Source organism: Camelus bactrianus, chromosome 10 (genome assembly GCF_048773025.1).
Source record: "Camelus bactrianus isolate YW-2024 breed Bactrian camel chromosome 10, ASM4877302v1, whole genome shotgun sequence".
NCBI classification, from domain to species: Eukaryota; Metazoa; Chordata; class Mammalia; order Artiodactyla; family Camelidae; genus Camelus; species Camelus bactrianus.
Genome location: NC_133548.1, coordinates 51854460 through 51872500, shown reverse-complemented (window position 1 = coordinate 51872500; position 18041 = coordinate 51854460). Strand labels below are relative to the sequence as shown.

At 39.8% G+C, this 18041-nt stretch overlaps 1 protein-coding gene across 4 annotated transcripts in view; it reads left to right on the top strand.

Annotated features, from left to right (window-relative positions):
- GAB2 (GRB2 associated binding protein 2) overlaps positions 1–18041 on the top strand; it is a 149363-nt gene that overhangs the window by 93694 nt on the left and 37628 nt on the right. For 2 of the 4 annotated variants that reach the window (XM_074372735.1, XM_045508943.2), the window contains exons 1-2: positions 9301–9393; positions 9495–9795. In XM_074372735.1, the coding sequence (XP_074228836.1) occupies positions 9316–9393; positions 9495–9795 (379 nt within the window). In that variant the 5' untranslated portion in view covers positions 9301–9315. Of the gene's footprint in view, positions 1–9249; positions 9394–9494; positions 9796–18041 lie in introns of those variants that run through there. The other 2 variants (XM_045508944.2, XM_074372736.1) reach the window with 2 other exon arrangements.

Here is an 18041-nt window from a genome sequence, read left to right as displayed (position 1 = left end):
TTAAACTGGCTTCATTTATAAGTATTAAATTAGGATAACTGGTTAGGAAGCTGTGAAAATAGTCCAGTTTATAGGTAACAAGCACTTGAGATAGGAAGTGCCGAAAATCAGGCATGGTATGGGCTGTCATGAATGGTGCTGTGATGAACATACTTGTGTGTGTATTTTGGTAAATACATGTACACATTTATTTGAGGTAAGTACCTAGGAGCAGATACAGGGTCCTGGGGCATGAGTATGTTCAGCTTTCATAAACACTGCCATAGTTTTCCAAAGTGGATATACCAACTTACACTCCTACAAACAGGGTATGAGAGTTTCAGTTTCTCCACATCCTTCCTGTACTTATTATTGTCAGTCTTTCTTATTATTACCATTCTGGTGGTTGTGTAGTGGTATCGACTTGCATTTCCATGACGGATGGAATTGAGATCTTTTTATATGTTTATTGCTGTATGGTCATCATCTTTTGTGTAGTGCCTATTCAAACGTTTGCCCATTTTTCTATTGAGTGGCCTGTCTTTTTCTGGCTAATTTGTAGACTTTTTTGTAACATGTTCTGAATATGAGTCCTTCATTGGACATATGTATTACGGATATCTCCTCTCACTCTCTTGGCTTGGCTTTTCATCCTCTTAATGGTGCCTTTTGATGACCAGAAATTAAGTCTAATGTAGTACAGTTGATTACTTTTTCTCTTATCTTAGTACCTTTTATGTCTTCAAGAAATCATTGCCTACCCCAAAGTCATGAACATATTTTCCTTAGTTTTCCTCTAAATGCTTTACTGTTTCCTATTTCACATTTGGGTTTATAATGATCTAAAATTAATTTTCACATATGGTATGACATACAGACCAAGAATCTGTCTTTTCCCATGGTTATCACCATGAGGATCTCTCATGCCACCCTCTTCTGATGCACTCCAACCCTCTCCTTAACCACAAACAACTACTAATCTTCTGACTATTCGTAAATTCTGTCATTTCAAGAATTTCTATAAGTGGAATCATACAGTGTGTAAACTTCTTGGATTGGCTTTGACAAAATTCAGCTTAATTCTCTGGAGATTCATTCAGGATTTTGCATGTGTCAATACGTTGTTTGTTTTTTTATTGCTGAATAGTATCCTATGGTGTGGAAGTACCACAGTTTATTTACCACTCACCCATTGAAGGACATCTAGATTGTTCGAGCTTGGGGCTATTGTAAATAAAATTTACATTACACAAACATCCACGTACACATTTTTGTATGAATATGAATCTTCGTTTCTCTAGGATAAGTGCAGGATTACAATTGCAGGGTCATATAGTAGTTGTACATTTAGTTTTTTTAAGAAACTGCCCATCTGTTTTCCAGAGTGGCTGTATCCTTTTAGATTCTCACTAGCAGAGTTTGAGTGACCCATTTTCTCTGCCTCATGGCCAGCATTTTGTGTTGTTACGATTTTTTTAACCATTCTGAAAGGTCTGTGATAATATTTCATTGTGGTTTTGTGTTTCGCAAATGGCTAATGATGTTGAACACCTTTACATGTGCTCATTTGCCATCTCTTCGGTGAAATGTCTTGTGTCTTTTGTCCATGTCCTAATTGGATTGTTTCCCTTTTTAAAATATTTTCTGAATTGAAGTATAGTCAATTTACAATGTGATGTTAATTTCTGGTGTACAGCACAGTGATTCAGTTGTACATACGTATAATATATATTCCTTTTCATATTCTATTTCATCATAGGCTATTAGAAGGTATTGAATATAGTTCCCTGTGCTATAAAGTAGGACCTTGTTTATCTATTTTATATATAGTAGTTAGTATCTGCAAATTTTCAAACTCCCAATTTATCCCTCCCAACCCCCTTTACCTCCTGGTAAACATAAGTTCCCTTTTTCAACTATTGAGTGTTGAGGGTTCTTCACATGTCTTTGTCGAAGAGTTCTTTGTGGAACATGTAGTAGGCAAATATCTTCCCCCACTCTGTCGCTTGTCTTTTTAGCCTCTTAAAGACTTTGGAGCAAAAGTTTTAAATTTCAATGAAGTCTAATTTTGCTTTTGCTTTTATGGATTATGGTTTTGGTGTCAAGTCTAAGAACTCTTTGCCTAGCCCTAGATCCCAAAGATTTCCTCCAGTTTTTTCTAAATATGTTATAGCTTTTCATGTAGGCCCATGATTAACTTGGAGTTTATTTTTATATAAGCTGTGAGACTTAGGTTGAAGTTCATTTTCCCCCTGTGGATACCCAATTGCTTCAGCACCATTTGTGGAAAGGTCTGTCTTTCCTCCATTGAATTGCTTTTTCATCTTTGTCAGAAATTAGTTCAGCGTATTTGTGTGGGTCTGTTTCTGGGTTTTCTGTTCTGTTCCATTGTTCTATGTGTGTGTCCCTCAGCCAGTACCACGTAGTCTTGACTTCTGTGGCTATATAATAATTATTGAAATCTTGCAGGCTGATTTCTTCCCTCTTATCATCCTTTTCAAAGTTGTTTTAGCTGTTATACTTTCTTTGCCTTTCCATATATGTTTTAGAATAGTTTTGTCTACGTTTATAAAAACTTGCTGGAATTTTGATAGAAATTGTGTTAAATCTAAACATCAATTTGAGAGATGTACTATGTTGTGTCTTCCAATCCATGAACTTGGTGCACCTCTCCATTTAGGTTTTTAAAAATTTCTTTCATCAGCATTACATAGTTTTCAGCATGTATGTCCTGAATACTTTTTGTTAGATTCAAACCTATTTCATTTTTTCAAAAGTGATTATAAGTGGCATTGTATTTCTGTTTTTTATGCCCACATGTTTATTTGCTAGTGTACAGGAGCAGGTCAATTTTTGTATGTTCATCTTATACATGCATACCTTGGCAAGTTTGATTCCAGATCACCATAGTAAAGCAAATATCACAATAAAATGAGTCACACAAATGTTTTGGTTTTCCAGTGCATATAAAAGTTATGTTTACACTATACTGTAGTGTACAGTAGCGTTAAGTCTAAAAAAGCTATGTACCAACCTTAATTTTTAAATATTTCTAAAAAATGCTGTCATGTGAGCCTTCAGCAAGTCATAGTACTAACTTCAAAGATCACTGATCACAGATCACTGTAACAAATAATAATGAAAAAGTCTGAAATATTGTGAGAATACCCCAATGTAACACAGAGACACAAAGTAAGCAAATGCTGTTGGAAAGATGATGCCTGGATTTGCTTGACACAGGGTTGCCACAAACCTTCAATTTGTAGAAAATACAATGTCTACAAAGTGTAATAAAGCAACACACAATAAAATGAGGTGAACCTGTATTTTATGACCTTATCAGGCTCACGTGTTTCTCCCAGGAGTTTCTTCCTGAATTCCTTGGGATTTTCTATGTAGACAATCCTGTCATCTGCCAATAGGGGCAATTGTTTTTTCCTTTTCAATCTATATACCTTTTCCTAAATTGAATTATAAAGTTCAATATTATATAAGTTACAGGTGTACAACATAGTGATTCACAATTTTTAAAGGGTATGCTGCATTTATAGCTATTATAAAATATTGGCTATATTCCCTGTGGTGTACAATGTATCCTTGTAGCTTACTTATTTTGTACATGATAGTTTGTACCTCTTAATTCCCCACCCCGTCTTGCCCCACCCCTCTTCCTCCTTCCCGCTGATAGCCACTAGTTTGTTCCCTATATTTGTTGAGTCTGTTTTCCTTTGTTATATTGACTAGTTTGTTGTATTTTTTAGATTCTACCTGTAAGTGATGTCGTACAGTATTTGTCTTTCTCTGTCTGACTTATTTCACTTAGCATGATACCCTACAAGTATATCAACCTGTATGCCCTTTATACCATTTTTTTTTCAAATTTTGGCCCTTTGGAAACTGTATTTTCTTCCTGTTTTACAGATTTTTTTAAATATATATACATACATTTTTTTTTCAGATTGTTTTCCATTACAGCTCATGACAAGAAATTGAATATAGTTCCCTGTGCTATACAGTAGCTCCTTGTTGTTTATCTATTTCCTATACAGTGATGTGTATCTACTAATCCCAAACTCCTAATCCATCCCTCCTCTCCCCTTTCCCCTCTGATAACCACAGTTTGTTTTCTATGTCCGTGAGTCGATTTCTGGTTTGTAAATAAAATTTGTATTTTTTTTAGATTCCACATATAAATGACGTCATATGATATTTGTCTTCCATTTCTTACTTTATCGCCCTGACTGGAACTTCCAGCACTGTGTTGAGTAAGAGCAGTGAGAGCAGATATTCTTGCCTTGTTCCTGATCTTAGGGGAAAGCATTCAGTCTTTCAGAATGAAGTACGATGTTGGTCTTTTGTTGATGCTGTTTATCAGATTGAGGAAGTTCCCCCTCTCTTGCTATTTTTTGCGAGTTTTTATCATGAATGGGTGTTGAAATTTGTCAAATGTATTTTCACACTGATTTATAGGACCATGTGGTTTTTCTTCTTCAGCTTATTACTGTGGTTGATTATACTGATTGATTTTTTAATATTGAAGTCAGTTTTACATTCTTGGAATAAACCCCATTTGGTCATGGTGTATAATTCTTTTTATATCTTGCTGAATTCCGTTTGTGTATTACATTTTAGTCCATGATCCATTTTGAGTTATTTTTGAAGGAGATTTTGTGTAGATTTAAGAACAGTCCTGAAGAAGCTTTCCCTTTAAGAACATATTCAGGACTCCGGTTCCCATATTCTCCTTGCATTATGTGTCAGTAGTTCAATAATAATTTTTCATTTCTATATCATGGGACACTTTCAAGCTGAACCTCCCACACTCCTTTATAAATATTTATTACATGGTCCCTGCACTTATCAGAATGAAGAGAACAAAATGCTTGAAGAAGTCACATCATAGAGAACCCACAGCATACCTTTATCTTATTCTCTTTTCTGTAATCCTCCTGTTGTCCTCCTTCCCTATTTCCTACTGTGAAAGCTGGCTTATTTTTTAAAATTGCATTTATTAGTTTGCATAGATTATCATACTGATTGCATGAAAAAAAAGTCAGTACATCGTTGCTGAGTTCCCACATATACTAAGCTCTCTCCTGAGTAACTGTTGGCCACACAGAACCCTAGCCTCAAGATGCTCAGAGCTTAAAGAGGAGGAAGACATATAAGCAATTGAAATGCCAGAGTTGATGGAAGAGATGCCAAAGAAAGCACAGGGAATATAAGACATGAGCATGAGCTTTATCTGGGACGTTAGTAAAGACCCTCCAGGAGAAGTGATACTTAAGCTGGCACTGAGATGTGTAGGAATTTTCCAGTTAGACATGTTGAAAGGCATTCTACGAAAAAGCATTAGCTTATGAAAAGCCATGCAGCCATGTGATTTTGCAGCATGTTGGGAGAATAGTCAGTACTTTGTTAGGCTCCTGTAAGTTCTGTAAGACCAGGAAATCATGCCGTATCCTCAGCATCTAGAATGTTGCCTGTAGCATAGTAAGCATGAAATAAATATTTGTTGGGTGGATAGAAGGAAGGAAGGAAGGAAGGGAGGGAGGAAGGGAGGAAGGGGAAGGAAACATAACATGAGGCCAAGGAGATAAGAACGGTTCGGTGATAAATAGCCTTGCTTACTAGTAATGTTTAGCAAATGCCCACCATGGAGATTGAAAGAGGAATATGAGATGTTCATTGCCTACTTGGGAAGAAACAACAAACACAAAAATATCTGTAAATATGTTGTAAAAAAAAAAAAATGACACACCATGAAAAGTGTTACGAAGGTTCAGAGGAAGCAGAGGTCCATTTCAGCTGAGGGAGCTAGACTCTTTGAAGTTGCTAATGCTTTTTCTTACGTGTACGGTTTCCAAGGAAAAATTTGCAAGGAATTGGAGCAGAGAGGGTTGTGGCAGAAGAGGGATGTGAATTTGGGACTAGAGTGGCAGAAGAGGGATGTGAATTTGGGACTAGACTAGATGGCTTTGCCTGCTCTGTCCTAAGTTTATCAGCATTTTATAGGCAGCCATTTATCAGCCTGCACCACTTCTTGGAAGCAGAGCCTGACAGGCTCGATGTTATCTGTAGCAAACATCTTTTTCTTGTTTGTGAGATTGTCTGTGTGTGTGTTTATGCTTGCACCTGCAGACCAGTGATGTGGAGACAGCTTTCTCTCCAGAGGCAAGCACTGAAGGGGATACATCAACTGAAACACAAGCTTCAATGCCTTTGAAAAATGCACCTTGCTACCCCCCCCCTTACATGCATATGCGTGTACCTGCTGCATGCACACCCAGGAGCACACACAGCTCTGTAAGCTGGGTCTGGGTAAGATTTTAGGTGACTATAAGCCAACAGTACTTCCATGTATTTTCCTTAGCTCTGTCCTATACCTTAATCTTCATTTCGGTCTAAGGCTTATTAGGTACCAGTTATATCCCCATGACCTCCTAGATTCTGTAAGGAGTTCATGTAAGAAAATGAATTATTAATTATTCCAATACATACTTTTTGATAACCATCTATGTGTCAGGCACGATTCTAAACACTGGGAGTGCAGTATGGCATAAAAAGAACCAATCCCTGCCCTCGTGGAGTTTACATTCTGGGAGAGGGGTACAGACAATCAACAAAAATATGGTATTTTAGATGGTGTAGGTGTTAGTGAGATCAGTATAGCAGAATCAAGGGGAAAGAGAGTGCGAGGGTTAGATGCTCAGGAACAGCCTGTCCAGTAATGTGACATTTGAATAGAGACCTGAAGGAAAGGCTAAGCAATGGGAATATCTGGGGAAGGACTATTCCAGGCAGAGGGAACAGCGAGAGCAAAGACCCCAAGGCAGGAGTGTGTGGCCACTGTGGCTAGAGCAGAAGGGGCAAGGCGGAGAGCGGCAGGAGATGAGGTGAGAGCTGTGGGATGAGGGACTGTCACCTCAGGCCCACTGGCCATGTGAGGACTTCAGCTTTTACTCTGAGTGAGATGGAAAGCCAGCAGAGACTTGGTGCAGAGAAGTGACGTGTTCTTGCTTACATCAGCTTCTGTGTTGAGAATACATTGCAGGATGTATAGAAGCAGGAAGAAGACAAAATGATGGACTCGCCATGAAAAACAGTGTAGGTGTGAAGTGGTGACCAGGTTGGAGGTACATTTTGAACTGTTTGAACCAGCCGCATTTGTTGTTAGGTTGGATGTTGAATGTGAAAGGAAGGAGTCAATGATGACATCAGGATTTTTGGACTGAGCAACTGGAAGGCTGGAGCTGCTCGTAACTGAGATGGGAGAGGTCGCAGGAAAAACAGGCTTAGAGGATATTGAGAGCTCAGTTTTGAGCATATGAAGTTTGAGATGCGTACTAGTGAAGAGTTGGACAGAAGACTCTGGATGGGTTTGCACTGGAGAGATAAGCAGCAGTTAGATGACTTTTAAAGCTGTGACATGGGAGTGGGTATAGAAAGAGAAGAGAAAGAGTCTGAAAACAGGGTGTTGGGGCATTCCAACATTTAGAGGTCAGGGAGGTCAGAGGGAACCAGCACTGGAGACTGAAAAGAGAGGCCAGGGACATAGGAGGAAAACAGAGGGTGAAGCCAAGGGAAAAAAGTGCTTCAAAGAGGACGGAATACTAAACTGTTATCAGATGTTGCTGAGAGATCAAGTAAAACCCAAAAGTTGCTTTGGCAGCACTGAAATCTTTAAGACCTTAGTTGAGTTATTTTAGTGGGGGCAGGGGGAGCAGGAGGGCGGCAGCCTGATTAGTTTGCTTCCAAGAAAAAAATGGGAGGAGAGGAAATAAAGATTCATAGTATAGAAAACTCTTTGAGGTTTTACTGTAAAGAGGAGAGCAGAAAACTGGGCCATAGTTGGAGGGGAACATGGGACCAAGTCAAACTTTTAATTTTTTTTTTCTGAGACGGGAGAAGTTGGTGTCCTGATGGGAATGATCCTAGGAGGGAGGGAAAAGGCGGTGTTTCCAGAGAATGGAAAATTGTTACAGCCTTTTGATGTGTGGGTGAGAGGGGCTGCTCCAGTGGAAGGAGGTTGGCTTAGACTAGATGAACTGTCCATGCCCCCTAGTAACAGACCACTTTGCTACTGATACAGGCAGATGGGTGAGTTTGGTGATGGGACATGTGTACATTCTCTTCTGCTTGCTTTTACTTTGTCATACCAAAGAGCAGAGGTGCTGGAGATTTAAAGAAAGAGGAGTTCAAAGACTTACCAAAAAGTAAGAGAACATTATGTAGGAGGTAAGTGTAGTAGGACTGTTGGGCAGCAGGAGTGTTGACTTGAATTTAAAGTGGGAGCAGCCAACAAAGTTGTGTGATTTTCTCCAGCTGAGTGGAAACAGGCAGAGTAGGTAGAGAATTAGACTTAGCCAGGGATTGTGGTTTCCCAGGTGAATGAGAGGAAAGGAGAAAGAAGCAGGGGATAATTATAATGATGTGTCACAGGAGCAAGTTGAGTAGGGAGGGAATTGAGGACAGAGGACAGTGGTAGGATCAATGGAGTGAAGGTCCCAGGGGTGTCTACAGAATTGTGATGACAGTCAGATCCTTGGCATTTGTGGTGCTTTAGAGTTGCACACATGGTGCTTTCTGTGCGTTTGTGTAATAAAAACCCTATAAGGTAGGTAGGGTGGATGGTAGTGGTGGTGATTCTCATTCTGTAGATGAGGCAGGATCCAAAGAGGTAAATGACTTCATCTAAAAATCACACAGCAAGTCCGTGGTGGAGCATAGACTCAACCCAAGGCTCTCTTTTGTATGTAATGTCTTTTTACCGCTTTGTGTGGTGTGTGCTCACAGATTAGTCAGTATTGTTGAAGAGATGAAATGTAGAGGACAACATAAGGGAATATGTAATGAAGTGTTAAATTCTGTAGTATAAAATGATGTAAGGAGTTTATTCGTTCAATAATATATATTTGAAGTGCATAGTATGTGCAAGGCTGTATGATAAGTTCTAGGGATATACAGTGAATGAGACGGGGAAACATCCTGAAGTTGTGTGCTTCACAGAAGTTTTACAAGGGTTTCTGTGTTATTCTTCCAAGGAGGTGTGATTTGGTAAAAAGCACAGTGTACTGAACGTTGGGAAGCTTGTTTCTCTGCTGCTTGCTGTGGGTGTCATTGTTGCTTCAACTCACCATGTCTTAGTGGGGGATCCATCCACAAACTGAGATGTTATGGTTTTGCAAGTTCTACCCTGACTGAAAGTATTGTGAGTTTGAGTATATATTCCAGCCTAATAATTGCTCTAAAGTGCCTTAGTCCTCATCTGACCTCCTGATCCAAAAGGGGGAATTTCTGTATTTCATAGTGATAAGACCCTTTTTCCATAGTGAAATGCTTCTGAAGTCATCCTCCATTTATGAAGCTCTAGGGAAATGTGAAAGGGAGATGAAGGCCACGTTCAGCCCACAGGTACAACAGTCCTCATCCTTAACCTAGTGATATCTGAGGACCTGTGGAAGCTTGGAAGTCACTAATGATGTTTCCCCCTCTTCTTACTCCCTCCTGTCCAGGCCTGGAAGAAACGCTGGTTTATCCTGCGGAGTGGCCGGATGAGTGGTGACCCGGATGTGCTGGAGTACTACAAGAATGATCACTCCAAGAAGCCCCTGCGGATCATCAACCTGAACTTCTGCGAGCAGGTGGATGCAGGCCTGACCTTCAACAAGAAGGAGCTGCAGGATAGTTTTGTGTTTGACATCAAGACCAGCGAGCGCACCTTTTACCTGGTGGCCGAGACGGAGGAGGACATGAATAAGTGGGTCCAGAGCATCTGCCAGATCTGCGGCTTCAATCAGGCCGAGGAGAGCACAGGTACGGGAGCGAACACGCACCTTTCTCGGGAGTGGCCAGGTGCTTCCTGGAAGAGGCTTGGTGACTGGGGCTAAGATGAAGGCCTTCACACTCCTTAAGCAAGGAGAGCAGGCTGTAGCTAAAGGCTGTCCTCTCTGGCAGAGGAGTCAGGCAAAGGCTAAGAGCCTTTGGGTTTGCCAAATGTTAGAGGGCCTCCTAGCCTGTTTACATTCAAGTGGGAAACAGTGAGTGTAAATACACTGGGGTTGTGAATGCAGCTCAAGGTACTTGGTGATGTTTCTTCGGGTGCCTGCACACCACCCCATGTCTCAGCCCTGCACCTCTCTCCCCTTCCCTCCGCTCTCTAGCTCTCTGTACCCTGTCACCTGTTCACCTGTTAGCCACCCCATAGCAGCTCACACCTAATCCCTTCTCTGCGCCATCTCTGTCCATCCTAGCCATCTGTTTCAGACCATCCTGCACAGTCACACTTGCCTTTTTTTTTTGGACAGGGGGAGGTTTGGGATCCTTTGTGATTATTACTGATGTATAATCCAGTGTTCATTCTACTCACTTGGGAGGGGACAGGTGAGGGAGGAAATAATGATTTGTGTTTGGGTTTTGTTAACCTTCACAAAAAGAGTAGCTCAACTGTTTGAAATGCGTTTCAAATTGCAGAAATGCTCTTTGACATTTGTTTCCTCAGCTCTGGGATGACTGAGGAGCAGGGTGTTTTGAGGCAGGTGGAGAGCCTAGAGTAGCCATTCTTTACCAGGTTACACGTCAGAGTTAAAGAGGAGTAACTTTTAAAATGTCGATGCCAGGGACCCGTGTCAAATCAGTTAACTAAGAGTCTCAGGGATGGGACCTAGGCATTAGTGTCTTTTAAAAGCTCCATTCTGAGTAGCAGGGGTCTAGGGCTCAGCATGTGTTTTCAGTACATATTTGAAGGCCACATACAGTCTGTGTCATATTCCTGTTTTCTAAATTATTTACAGCCCTTTAAAAACATAAATGCCATTCTTAGCTCATCAGCAACATCTGCCTCATCTGGGAACCTGTTGGAAATGCGAATTCGTGGGCCCCACCCCAGACTTCGTGAATCAAAACTCTGGGGGTGAGGCCCAGCACGCTGTGTCATAACTAACCTGCCAGGTGAGACTGAGGCGTGGTTAAGTTTGAGGACCCCTTATCTAGGCTCTCGCTACTCAGAGTGCGGTTTGTGGACCAATAGCATCAGCCTCTCCTGGGAACTTGTTAGAAAGGTGGAAGGCTTCCACTCAGACGTACAGAATCAGAGCCTGTGCATTTTTAAAAGTTCTTATTCTGAAATAATGTTAGGCTTACAAACGAGATGCAGAAATTGTCCTGCAAGTTCCCATACACCTTTCCCTAACGTTACTGCCCTGCTTAACCAGGCTACAGTTGTCAGAACTGAGCAGTTAGCATCGATTGGTACAATGCTGTTGACTACAGATTTCACCTCTTTTTCACCGGTTTCTTTGCTCTGTTCAGGATTTAACACAGGATAGCACGTTAGATGTGGTGGTTACATCGCCAGGACTCCACCAATCTGTGATAGTTCCTCAGTCTGTCTTGTTCTTGACCTTGGCACTTTAAAGAGTACGAGTCGGTATTTTGTAGAACTTCCCTCGAGCTGGATTTGTCTGACATTTTCTCATTGGATTGAGGTTATTGGTTTTGGGGAGACCACCACAAAGGTGGTGTGCCTTTCTCTCGTGTGTTGGGGGCACGTGGTGTCAATATGACTTATTACTGGTCATGTTAACCTTGATTAGTGGTATCTGCCAACTTCTTTCACTGTGAAGCTACTATTTTTGCTTTTGTAATTAATAAATATTTTGGAGGAAATACTTTAGTAATGTGCAAATATCCAATTTCTCCTTAAACTTTTGTCCACAAATTTTAGCATTCGTCAGTGGATCATGTTTGCAACAGTTATTCCTGTGGTATTCCAATGATACTTTTCTATTTCCCTCAGAATCCACATTTTATTAAGATCTCTAGGTGATTTTATTTTTTACATATTGAAGTTTAAGAAGCACAGGTCTGGACTATTCATTCACAGACCTGGTGGGTACATCAGAAACACCCTAAAAACTTTTATATTTTATCTGATAGGTACTGATTTGGTAAATCTGGCTTGGAGCTGAGGAATCAACAGTTTTACAAAGTTCTTCCTTACAGAATGGGAAAAAAATTATTGCCAAATTACATCTGAGAAGGGTCTAGAATCTAGAATATAAAAAGAATTCTTAGAACTCAGTAACAACAACAAAAAGACAAATAACCTCATTTTGAAAATGGGCAAAGGATCTGAACAGATAGTTATCCAGAGAAGATATACAAATGATCAATCATTTACGAATGATTAATCATTAGGGAAATGAAAAATAAAACCACGATGAGATACCACTTCATACTCACTGTGATGGCTGTAGTCAGAACTGTGGACAATGACAAGTGTTGGCAAGGATATGGAGAAACATACATTGCTCATGCATCTTACCACATACATTGCTGGTGGGAATGTAAAATGGTACAGCTACTGCAGAAAGCAGCGTGGTAGTTTTTGAAACAGTTAAACCTGTGACCCAGCAATTCCACTCCTAGGCATATAGTCAAGAGAAATAAAAGCATATGTTCACACAAAAATTATACACAAATGTTTGTTAACAGTGCTATTCATAATAATCAAAATGTGGACACAACCCAAATGTTCTTTAATGAATAAACAAAATGTGATATGTTGTGTGTGTGTGTGTATGGTTGTATTATTCAGCCATTAAAAAGAATGAAATATTGATACATTCTACAACATGTCTGAGCCTTTAAAACATTATGTTAAATGGAAGAAGACGCAAAGAATCATATGGTTTATAATTCTATTTATATGAATTGTCCAGAATAGGCAAATTCATAGAGACAGGCGGTAGATTGTTGGTTAAGAGTAGGGGAATGGGAAGTGACTGTTAATGAGAACAGAGCTTCTTTGGGGGTGATAAAGTGTTCTGAGGTTAGAGAATGGTGGTGGTTATACAATTTTGTGAATATACGAAAATCTATTGAAGTTTGCACTTCAAAATGGTGACATTTATGGTATGTAAATTATACCTCAGAGATTTTTTTAAGTTCCTCAGGTGATTCTGATGACCAGCCAGGTTTGGGGCCCCCTGGACTTAGGGCCAGCTCCATAGGTATGTGACCTGTTCAGTTGTGATACTCCAGGCTCAACCCTGCACCTGGTTTAACGCTCTGCTATTGCCATCTTGAAGTTCTTAATTTTTTTTAATTGCGTAAGTTTAAGGAATACAACATGATGATTTTATATATGTGTATATTGCCAAATGATTACCATGATAAGGTTAGTTACCACATCTGTCACCGCACATAGTTATGATTTGTGTGTGTGGTGAGAACTTTTAAGATCCACTCTCTTATTGGCTTTCTGCTTTACATTTGTTACAGTATAGCTAACTATAGTCACCATGCTGTGTATTACATCCCCAGGACTTACTCATTTTACAAATGGAAATTTGTACTCTTTGACCCTCACTCATTTTCCCCACCCCTAGAAACCACCAATAAGTTCTCTGTTTTTATGGGTTTGATTATTTTAGATTCTGCATACAAGTGAGATTATACAGTTTTTGTTTTTCTCTGTCTGACTTATTTCACTTAACATAATAGCCTCACGTTTCATCCATGTCATCACACATAGCAACATTACCTTCTTTTTTATGGTGGATTTTATGTATTTGTTAACCATGTTTTTTTTATCCATTCATTCGTCAGTGGACATTTAGGTTGTTTTCATGTTGTGGCTGTTGTAAATAGTGCTGCAGTGAACACGAAGGGGCAGATCTCTCTTCCAGATAGCCAGACAGTGATTTCAACTCCTTGGGGTATATACCCAGAAGGGAAACTGGTGGATCATATATGGTAGTTCTGTATTTAATTTTTTGAGTAACCTTCATAGTGTTTTCCATAATGGCTGCAACAATTTATATTCCCACCAACAGTTCCCTCTTTTCCACATCCATGTTTGCACTTACCTGTTATCTTTTTGATAATAGCCATTTAACAGAGGTGAAGTGATATCTCATTATGGTTTTCATTTGATTTGCATTTCCTTGATGATTAGTGATGTTGACCACCTTTTCAGGTACCTGTTGATCATTTGAATATCTACTTTGGAAAAATGTCTATTCAGGTCCTTTGCCCATTTTTTAATCGGGTTATTTGATTTTTTTGCTGTTGAGTTATATGAGTTCCTTATATATTTTGAATATTAACCCCTTGTCAGATGTAAGGTTTGCAAATATTTTTTCCCATTCCTTAAATTGTCTTTTAATTTTGTCGTGTCTTTTGCTGTGCAGAAGCTTTTTTGTTTAATGTCGTTCTACTTGTTTGTTTTTGCTTTTCTTGCTTGTGCTTTTGATGTCATATCCAAAAAATCATTGCCAAGACCAATGTCAAAGAACTTTTCCTCTATGTTTTCTTTTAGGATTTTTATGTTTTCAGGTCATATGTTTAAGTCTTTAATCCATTTTGAGTTGATTTTTGTGCATTGTGTAAGATAGGGTTCTAGTTTCTTTCTCTTGCGTATGAATATCCAGTTTTCCCAACACCATTTATTGACAAAACTTTTCTCCATTGAGTATTCTTGGCTCCCTTATCAAATATTAATTGATCATATATTGGGATTCTCTATTCTATTCCGTTGGTCTATGGGTGTGTTTTTATGCCAGTACCATACTTTATTACTATAGCTTTATAATGTAGTTTGACATCAGGAAGTATGATGCCTCCAACTTTGTTCTTCCTTCTCTGAATTGCTTTGGCTGTTTGGAATCTTTTGTGGTTCCATGTGAATTTTAGGATTGTTTTTCCTATTTCTGTTTTTGTTTTTTTTTTTTTAAATGCCATTGGCATCTTGATAAGTACTGCACTGAATCTTTAGGTGATTTTGCATACTGTGGACATTTCTAACCATGTAAATTCTTCAAATCCATAAACACAAGGTGTCTTTCCATTTATTTGTGTTGAAAGTGAATTTCTGAGCAAGAGGCCCCACATTTTCACTTTGCATTGGGCCCTGCAAATTATGTAGCTGATTGTGCCTGGACTAGACGTCCTGCCCTAGGAATTCTGTGATCTTCGTTGAGGAAGGATTATGAGCCCCATCTTACTCTTAAGTTCTTTGATATAATCTTTGCTTCCTGTGTGGAATTTTCTGTTTTCCTCAAGTCTTTGTTATTATAGACTTTATGGATTTGGGTTTTGTTTTCATTTTATCTTACTCCTAACAAAGGAATAAAATGATCTTGCAATAAAAAGGAAGAAAATAAGAAAGGAATAAAAAAAAAAACAAAACAGGAGAAAAACCCATAGATTCCCTAGTCTCAAAGCTTCCGTAAGTGTGAGAAATAAGTCCAAGGAACACCTCAGCTTTTTAGGAAATAGGTATCATTAGGGGTGAAAGTAACCAGAAAGCAAATTGCTTTAATTGAATTATTTCCTTGTGGGATTAGAGGTGCCTACCAAGAAAAACATATCCTTGAGATGTAGCAGAAATTACTCTTGGTGCAAATATCTTTTATTTTAATCACATATTTTAAAAAATTATTGTCTAAATTCTTACTTTTACTGTATAGAATTTAAGTACAATTCGAATGTAAATATTTAGAACTATGTTATCTGGGCTTGCTCTCTGTGGTAGGAAGATTCATTTGTTCATTCATTCATTCAGCCAACCTTTATGGAGCACTTATTCTGTGACAGTCCTTGTCATAATCACTGAGGCTACAGACTACAAAGATAAACAGTAGAGTTCCAGTACCCAGACATCATGGTCTAGAGGAGGGGACAGACATACAACCAGACAGTGACAGGGAAGTACTGTAACAGGGGTATCACCGAGGATGGAGGCACCAGCTCGTGCAGCACCAGCTCGTGCAGCACCAGCTCAGTAAGGGAAGGAAAGGAAGGGAAGGTATTAAGGGGGTGACAAATGATCAAGTCAGTATTTTTTCAACAGCCTAGTTTATTAAATAATATATTCCCTTTAACCTTTAACTTCTTTTTTTAAAGAGACTATTTTATTAGATGTCTGGTGGTTTAATTACCAGAGCAGGAATACTGTCTGTCTATGATAGAGGCTCAGGATTCTTTGTGCGATCTTTCTGATGCAGACAATAGGCTTTTCTTCCCTCTTGAAGCAGAATCTGGTATGTAAAAAGATTCAGCCACATAATGGGGTATGTTTTAATGTAGAAGCTTTCTTAAAAGTGTATCTGTAAAATATCTCTAGTAAAGGATTAGAGATTAATCACCCAAGTCAGTGTTTCTTTTAGCTGAGAGTCAAGATCTGGAGGAAAAGCAGGAAGGAAATTAACACTTGACGACCTACGTTCACTTAAGTACCTTATTTCGTTTAATCACTTTATTTCCATTTTTTTCAAAGAAGGAAATGTGCTGTTTCTTCCCCGCCTAACACTCTAGGACTAAAGCTCTTCTCTGTCCACACCCTTGCCTTGGCCGGGTTCAGATGGGCCATCCAACTCGCATTTGCCCAAGACTCTTCCTTAATACAGCACTGCTCTCCTTCTGCTGGGGCTTGTTGAGAACAGTCCAGTCGCCTGAGTGTTGGCATCAGCACCTGTCTTATGCAAGGAACACCTTGTGCTGTTACCTAACCCTCGGTGGCCACAGAAAGAAATAATAGAAATTGTGTATTGAGTACCTATTCTATGTAAAGTAGGGACTCTACATAAATTCCAATTAAAAATTCATAGTAATCCTTTGAGGAAGCTACAATTTTTGACTCAAGGTCAGGGCTAGAAAATGACAGAGCCAGGATTCTAGTCTAACCCAGGTCTGACTTTACATTATAATATGTTGTCTCTGTCCCGGACCTCCTGGAATATGAACATATGCCAGAACCAAGCTCGAATGTTTTTGCCCCTGTGGATGCCACGTGTTAGGTTGGAAGACCCTTTTGACCACTTCCACCAGGTCCTACAGCTGGCTCAGGTTTCCCTCCTCACCAACCTATTGCTCAAATCCTTGGGCTAGAATGTTCCAAGAATTTGGTAACTTCTAGAGCTTTAATCTTGATGGCTCTATTGGTGAGCCTGTAGGCGGGGGGTGAGGATGCCTGAGCTCAAATCACAACTCTAGGATGATGTGAAGAAGTCACTTGATCAGGATCTCAGTTTCCTTTCTTCAAATACAGAGAAAATCCTCTTCTTACCCAATGATTCTGCTTCTCTGTGGATTCATCAACACAGACCTTAGACCACTGGCAGCCCCTCAAGTTTCATATTTCCCAAGGGAGAATTCAGATTGTACTCCACATAGAGGTATCCCCTAGACCTGTGCAGTGCACATCCCTGCTTGCTCTTGGTCCTGTAGCAATGTCTTATACCATGGGGAGCCTCCTTCAAGCAGATACTTTTTCCTTTCTTTTTTTTTTTTTTTTTCTTAGAGTTGTGATAAGACCCTTAAAAAAAAAAAACTGTTTTTCACTTTCAGCTGGAAGATGTTGTATGACAGATGGAGCCTTTTTTAATCCTTCTTGCCACCCCCAGCTTCTTTCTGCTGCCACCTTCCAATCCCTTACATATGCTAGCCAAAAATGCCTAGGATAAAACCTGTCTAGGATCAAGACCAGAGCAGGAGCGACACTGGGTTCGAACATCAACACAAGGGTGGAGGAAACAGCCTCCTGATAGAGAACTCTTTCCAAAAGGAAACCAGAGATGATGATCAAGAAAGAAAAGCAATTCCAAGAACGAATATCACATGTCATATCATATATGTGGAGTTTGCTTATTGTTTGTTTTGTGTGTGTGTGTGTGTGTCTGTACGCACGCACATGGAAGAGTACGAACCCCGCCTTCCTCTGGGAATCAAAATAGCCTTCAGTCCCCTGAGCCAGGGAGCAGAAAGCTGCACTGAGCTGTGTTTATGAGCAGGCGCGTCCAAGTCCTCACATTTGTGGCCCAGTCGTGGGCAGCTGTCCCTGACCAGATGCACCACACACAGAAAGAACCAGCTCCCAGCATAGAGCTTGGATGAATTATTCATGGGCTCAGGAGTCATCCACTGTTAGGAAAGCGCTCACTCACCCCTTTGAGTCCTCTAAGCTGAGGGCTTCTCCTTCCCAGTCATCCCCCCCCTTCCTCTATTCAGTAGCTGGTCCAGGGCCTGCACAGTGCTCACTCTCACGTACACTCTGAGAG